Source organism: Microtus ochrogaster, unplaced genomic scaffold (assembly GCF_000317375.1).
Source record: "Microtus ochrogaster isolate Prairie Vole_2 unplaced genomic scaffold, MicOch1.0 UNK1, whole genome shotgun sequence".
NCBI classification, from domain to species: Eukaryota; Metazoa; Chordata; class Mammalia; order Rodentia; family Cricetidae; genus Microtus; species Microtus ochrogaster.
This window is the reverse complement of record NW_004949099.1, coordinates 37832762-37839792: the sequence shown is the minus strand read 5'-3', so window position 1 is coordinate 37839792 and position 7031 is coordinate 37832762. Positions and strand designations below refer to the sequence as shown.

General features: G+C 55.0%; 1 protein-coding gene across 1 annotated transcript; it reads right to left on the bottom strand.

Annotated features, from left to right (window-relative positions):
• Window positions 1–1194: 1194 nt before the first annotated feature.
• On the bottom strand, window positions 1195–5702 carry Mlf2 (myeloid leukemia factor 2). The gene is made up of 9 exons (XM_005365211.3): window positions 5518–5702; window positions 4923–5000; window positions 4545–4671; window positions 4269–4304; window positions 3267–3320; window positions 2839–2967; window positions 2533–2692; window positions 1913–2125; window positions 1195–1716 (listed from the first exon to the last, which is right to left on the bottom strand). Exons 2-8 carry the CDS (start codon window positions 4970–4972, stop codon window positions 1938–1940), a joined length of 744 nt encoding a protein of 247 aa, XP_005365268.1. The 5' UTR covers window positions 4973–5000; window positions 5518–5702; the 3' UTR covers window positions 1195–1716; window positions 1913–1937.
• Window positions 5703–7031: the final 1329 nt, after the last annotated feature.

Genomic DNA, 7031 nt, shown 5'->3' with positions numbered 1-7031 from the left:
CCATGCCTGGCTCAATAGACTTTTTTTGATTTTCGAGACAGGGTTTCTCTGTAGCTTTTTGGTTCCTGTCCTGGAACTAGCTCTTGTAGACCAGGCTGGCCTCGAACTCACAGAGATCCACCTGTCTCTGCCTCCCAAGTGCTGGGATTAAAGGGGTGCGCCACCACCGCCCGGCTCAATAGGCTTTTATCAGCAGAAAAACAACAGTACAGAAGAAACCTGAACTGCCTCCAGGCATAGTGGTACATGCCTGTAATCCTACCACCTGAGAGGCAGAGGCAGGAGGATCAGGAATTTAAGATCATTCTTAGCTACAGCCAATCTGGGGCTGCATGATACCCTGTATGCAGGGGGGAAAAAAGGGAGAAACGGAACCTGGCTCGGGGACATAGCTCAGTGGCAGAGTGCTTGCCTAACACGCAGGAGGGACAGAGTGACCCATTTGGCTGCAAAGTAAGAGGGAACACGTTGAGAAATGTGAGCTCTCCTGTCCTCCAGGCTGCTCTGGTTCCAGCCTTCTCCACTGCTCCCCCTGGCTCAAATTCCCAGCATCTGGGGCTTGATGGGTTCGAGGGATGCTGACTCCTCCTCCCCTCTCCAAGACTTTTGAGGGGTTACCTGTGCAGGTGTCTGCCCAAAGGGTGGGCTGGCCAGCCCCACGGGCTACACCCTAACTCAACCTGGAGTGAAGTTACAGTCAGATGCAGGGGAGAAGGCAGGCTAGGCGGGTTTGGCTGTTCCTTTTTTCCTCTTGCCCCCGCTCCCCAGGAGCTGTTCACTGTGACTGCGGAACAGCCGTGGTGGTTTGACTGAGGACGGCTAGCACAGGTTCATGTATTCGGAGGTCTGGTTCCCAGCTGGGATGCAGTTCAGGAAGGACTAGGAGGTGTGTGGCTTTCAAAAGCCCCAGCCTTTCCCAGTTGCTCGGTCTCCTACTTGCAGATCAGATGAGCGCTCAGCTTCTGTTACACCATGCCTGCCCGCCCGCCATGCCATCCCCACCATGATGGTTATGGACACACCTTGAAACTGCGAGTAAGCCCCCAATTAAATGCTTTGTTTTATAAGCTGCCTTATAGTTTCAAAAGAAACCCTAAGACAGCTGGGCCACATGTGGAGCCAAGAGGGAAGGTAAGAAAGTGTCTGGGACACGGGAGGGTGAGCTGAGGGAAAAGATGAAATACAGCCAGAATCTTATTTTTTTCATTCTCCTTTATTCCATAAACACCTAGTTACAAGTTGCACAAATCATTTATTTTTATAAAGGCAGAGAAGGGTATAGGAAAGTGTCTTTTTGTGATGTGGGGTGAGAGAAGGGACGAAGAGTTGGGAATAGTCCGCTCCCTCCACAGCCCTCACAGGATGATGGCATCTGCAGTGGGGCAAGGGTCCAGGGGAGCTGAGGGATGGTGATCCCTAAACCCAGAGCTTGCACCCCAAAACCTTCAATGTGTGGCAGGGGCTCAAGGAAGATGAGGCTGCTTGGAGATGGAGCAGTAAAATGAAAACTCAAGTTAGTGGAGTCAAGATGGGTGGGGTCATCATGGTGAGGGGAGAGAAGACGGAAAAAGGAGGTGGGGGCAGTAAAAGGTTCTCCCTGAGACCCCCAGGGAGAGGTGGGGGCCAGCTTGCCTGTTAATTTAATATTAAATTGGGATGAAGTTGGGAAGGACAACGTTATTTCACGGGATGATCTCTCAGCCTCTCAGCCTGTACCTGAGGAAGAAAAGATGAGCCTGTCAGAGGGAGAAAAGACACAGAAGCCTGGGGTCGGAGCTACTCTTCCAGACACTCAGAGAACCAGTTTCTCTTCCCATGACAGCTGAGCTACTCTACCCAAGGCATGACTAGCTGGAAGCCCAGAAGGCACACAGGTCAGTCACCCTTCCATCCCTCCCTCTCAGGCACTTACAAGAGAGACTGAGAGCCTGGGGCCTTCACCAGTCATAGCGGCGGGACTGTCGGGAGGGGGAGTCCTCGGGTCCCTGGATAGCCAGGCGGGGAGGCCCCTCGCCCCTTCGTCCTCCACCCGCAGACGCCTCATGCCGTCGAAACTCCAGAGGACGCTGCTGTCTGAATCGGGACGTCTCCCTTCGCCATTCATCATCAAAGGCCGCGGCCTCACCTAAGGCAGACACAGCGCAGGCATGGAGGGGCTGTGAGCCACAGCCTTCCAACATCAGAAATCGGGGCAAAGGCGGAGATCACGCATGTGAGAACAGGGGTAGGGAGCCATTTTGGCACGACCACTGGACAAAGACCGCAGGACTTATAGGCACCACGGCAACTTAACGAAACCACACTAATCTGAGAGAGATGAAGTAAAGGCTGGAAAAAGAAAAATCACTGATCCAGGTACAGAATGGCATGACACCATCAACACCTGACTTCAGTCACAGCATCTGCCTCCTCCTTAGCAACACCTGACTCAACCCTGAAGCTGGCAACAAGGCCTAAGCATAGGGCTCACTCACAACTCTGCCTGAGAGATACCTGCGGGGTGGAGAGACAGCCCACAGGAACTAGACTCACTTTCGTCCAGGTTGATGTAGTCCTGCCGTTCTTCCTGGTCCCCTGTGCGGTGATTTCGGGAGCGCTGGAGGATGTGAGCCCTGTCCCGAATGTGATGGCCGATGGACATCTGCTCCAGACCACTGTCTGAGTCCCGGACAGTCCTCCTTGTCTCCCGGATCTGGGATGAGGTGGACACAGCACATTCAACTCCCCAACCAAAGCCCCAGCTACACCACCCCGACCCACTCATGAAAAGAGATATCAGGGTTTCTGTGGATGCCACTCAACCCTACTTCCTGTGAGATAGGGGAGTTCCTCACTCACCCCGCCTGGGGCAGAGCGCATCTCAGATGTCTCCTGGTAAACTTTCGGGGCTCCGTCCCCAGTGTTGGAGTAGGAGATGACGGTGGAGGAAGAAAAGGTCTGGCAGTTGCCTCCCGCGGCCATGTGTTCCTGAGGAAGAAAGGGGAATGTCAGGCTGATGAGGGGAAGCTACTCTGCAGAAGGGAGCTCCCTTCTGCTGCCTTGTTCTTGCCACATCCTTCTTAAACTATGTGAGAACATGAGAATCATAACTTGCCCAATTCTTCACTGCTCCACACTAAACAGACCCATGACCCCGGGGCTCAGGCTCAATGGGCTCATCCAACCCAGCCTCTTCACTAGTGTACTTCTCCCCCTCCTGCCTCAAAGGATTCCAGGGACAGTGGCTGCCACTGAGGCCCAGGAAGACAACGGAGCAAGAGTCATACCATGTTCCCAATCATGTCGTTCATCATCCCAAACATGTCCATGAAGCCACCAGACTGAGGGGAGAGAAGACAGTCAGGAAAGCAAAGTAGATGTGGTGACGCTGTTTTGGAACGGCCACCCAGCTCTGACTCCAGGCCCTTTCTCTCTTATATACCTAGTCAGAATACTCAACCTCCTCCTCCATAAAGAGCTGGCCCCCTCCTCAGGCTCTGTGGCTGCTATGATCCTTCTCTGCTTGTTTCCTTATCTTTGGGGAAGTGAACCCAAATCAATGATTTAAAACCTTTAACATTCTAACACAGAATAGTGAAAGTGTCCCAAACTCTATTCCCTGGCTCTTCGGATGCATCTTCTCTTTAAGAGAATGCTGTACAGTTGCATTTCCCATGGCTAAGAACACCCAGGAGGCAGGATTATCTCGCTCCATGAGGTTTTTTTTTCTTCTTTTTTTCTTTTTGGTTTTTTGAGACGGGGCTTTTTTCTGTAGCTCTGGAGCCTGTCCTGGAACTCACTTGGTAGATCAGGCTGCCTTGAACTCACGGAAATCCGCCTGTCTCTGCCTCCTGAGTGCTGAGATTAAAGGCGTGCGCCACCACCACCCTGCAGATTCCTTTGCGTGTGTGAACATTTTATTATTTTTACATGTATGGGGTGGTTTCCTGCATGCGTATCTGTGCACTACATTCATGCAATGCATGGTAGGGGACAGAAGATGCCACTGGATCCCCTGGGACCGGAATAAGACAGCTGTGAACTGCCATGGAGTGCTGGGAATTGAACCCTGGTCGTCTGGAAGAGCAACCAGGTGCTCTTGACTCAACCATCTCTCCAGCCCTAGCTTCAGGATTTAAACCCAATGGGCTCTGAATGTGTCAACTCTCCAAAGAGAGTATTTTGAGACCATCCCTGAGAGACTACTCCAGAGGGGACACATTTGGAAACTACATCTAAGACTGTAGTATATGACTGAGATACAGAGGAGCAGGAACATAAGGACTCACCATTCCCAACATCCCAAAGGGAGAGACAGCCCCAGCCTACACGAACACAAGAGGAACACAAGTTAGAACAATGTTCTGCTTTAAACAGCAAGCAAGGCCCGTGTCCCCCACTTCCTCCTCATCCTTCCCTCAAAAGGAGCCACAAGTCCCCTTCCCCAGACTCCTGACCCCACTCCTCAGCCTCCCACACCGGTCATTTCCTTTGCTGGTTGCAGGACAAGAACAGCAGCATGCTTTAATAAGCACCCTGCATCTCCTGTCTGTTCCAACTGTTACCTGCATCCTGCGGCTGGCAGGCCTGGTTGCTGGCATGTTACCATCTGTGATACTAAGAAAAGGGCTATAGCCAAAGCCACCTGACAACATGCGGCTCATGTGCTGGCGGTGAATGGCGAAGGGGTCCCTGTGGAGCAAGCATACACTATAGATGGCCAAAAGACCAAGCCGTCAACACCCAGCCTTCCCCGGCTCCCCTAAACCAGTCAGGGGTACACAGTGGCACAGATGCCAACTTCCCTCTAATTGAGAGCTGCGGCTGGGTATCCAGCTAGTTCGAACCGGTTCCAGACGGGAACCCGGAGGTCTGTCTGAACTGCTCAGACCTGAAGCAGGGAGTGGGGTGAGTGTTCAGCACTCGGGGGAGGGAATTCTCACATCAGGAACATGGGATCGTCAGGCTCCACGTCCCTCATGAAGCGGAACATCCTGATCTCAGCTCCAGGGGGCTCCACGCTGCGAAGACACGGAGGCTGAGTTCCATGCAGGAGCCCGGGTTTCTGCACACCGGCTCAGGGTGGCTACTCTTAAAGCTGTCTCTTACACACACTGTCACTGAGCCCTCCAAACTCCAGGGAGACCGTTTGGCTGCTGGGCCATACCACCTCTTAGTCCTGAGAACGAGCGGCTCCCCAAGCCCATCTCGAGGGTCATGGAATTTTTCCCAAGGCTCTCGGTGTTGCCCCCCCACCCCCGCCCGCCATCCTCTTCCCCGAGCCATGGTCAGCTCCTCCTCCGACTCCAGGCTCGACGAGAATCCCGAACGGCGGCCAGCCGCCCCATTAATGACCCCAGCTACTCCGCCTTCTGCAGGCGCCGGCCTCTGCCAGACCTGCCCGGTCGGCCTCACTGTCCGCCGAGCCGGTCGGCGACTGCCCCAGCCCGTGCCTCCCGCCGGGCGAGCCGGAGAGGGAGGTCCGCTCCGGGGCTCGGCACCCTGCAAACCGCGCAGGCCGCGGCGCCCCAGCCTCACCGGTCCCCGACTCGGGCTCAGCGGCCCATCCGGCCGGCCTCTTCTCGGGGCGCTGCAGGAGCAGGGTCGCGGCCCGGGACGCAGGGATTGGTCCGCGCGGGAGCTTCTCGCCTCCCGCACCGCCTCCTGCCTCAGCTGCCACCTCCGTACCCCCGCCCTCGGCCCGCGGAGCCGAACCTCGGCCAGACCAGGACGGAAGTGACGTCACGGCGGGCAGCCCCCGGGGCGGGCCGCGGGAGCCCCGCCCACCGGCATGAGAGGGGGCGGGAAGCGCGCGCGACGGAGCCCGGGAGGGCGGGTCCTCTGGGGGGGAGTTGCGGGGGGGAAGGGAGGCCTCATTAAGCTGGCTGGGGGGTGGGATCCAGGGACAGGAAGAGGCTTGGGCGAAGGTGGGGGAGGGCGGAGCGGATCGGGAGGGACGGGCTAAACGCAGCGTGGGGGCAGGGTGTGCCGCACCTTCTGGGGGGCGGTGAGGCAGTCTGTGGGCGACCGGTGGGGCGGATCCCCGTGGGGACCTTTAAACACACTGGAGGAGGGGTGCTTAACCGGGGAGCGCGGGGGCCAGGCCTCTGGGGAGACTCTCCCGCGGGCGGGGTCCTCGCAGTGACGCGAAGGAGGAGGAGGAGGAGGTGACAGTTTAGCTCAGGTCTAGTTCAGGAAAAGGGAATCCAGGTTGGGGGACTGGCCGCCAGAGGGCGCTCCGGGGCCAGCCTGGAACTTCAGCGCCTTAGGACACGGTGTCGGCTTAGGCTTCTGAACCCCTCGACCTGTCTGGGAAGGGCGAGCCTGAGCAATCGCCTTAGTCCTGAAGTCTGTGGATTTTTTTTTGTTGTGGGGTTTTTGTTGTTGTTGTTTTGGTGCTCAGGGATCCAACCTAGGGCCTCGTGCGTGCCAAGCATGTGCTCTACCGGTACGCTACAGTCCAGCCCGTTTTCTCTAGCTCTTATGTCTCCAAAACTTTCTTTTCTCTAAGCAGGTAGGTAGGTCAAGAGACTGGAGTTTAGAAGAATAAAGGAATGGAAAGTTAAATTAAGCAGAATCACCCAGGGGCGGAGCTACAAAGTAAGCCCAAGAGGCCTGACGCCAAAGCCAAAGACTGATATTTTGACATACTAATTGTCCTGCACAGAGTCTTCTTGAGCCTGAGCCGCGAGCCCTCCCTTTGGGTCAGAGGATCTGAACCGTTTTAGGTAGACTTTGACCCACAGAGATCCGAATTCAAAACTCTTCTTTACTCTGGCTGCCAGCCCACATTGGTACCGTGTGGAACCTGGTCCAAAGAGAAAGGTTTATTCTCCAACAATTCCCTGCGGGGGAAGGGTCCATGGTTATTCAGGAAACGATTGGGAGCAATTTCTTTCCATTTGATCATTACTAAGTGGAAAAGATAGGGTTCTCAGGAGGAACAGGGATATCATTAAGATATGCTGGCAGATTGGAAAAGCGAAACCAAAAGAATAGAAGAAAAATTTTTTTTTATTTTTTTTTTTTTGGTTTTTCGAGACAGGGTTTCT

Bases quoted from the DNA above. Each gene is read 5' to 3' on its own strand.
- Mlf2 (XM_005365211.3), bottom strand. From the start codon at position 4,972: ATGTTCCGCTTCATGAGGGACGTGGAGCCTGACGATCCCATGTTCCTG. The intron at 3,321-4,268 runs GTGAGTCCTTAT...CTCTCCCCTCAG, and splicing joins CCTTTGGGATGTTGGGAATG to TCTGGTGGCTTCATGGACAT. The intron at 2,693-2,838 runs GTGAGTGAGGAA...ACCTCATCCCAG, and splicing joins TGCGCTCTGCCCCAGGCGGG to ATCCGGGAGACAAGGAGGAC.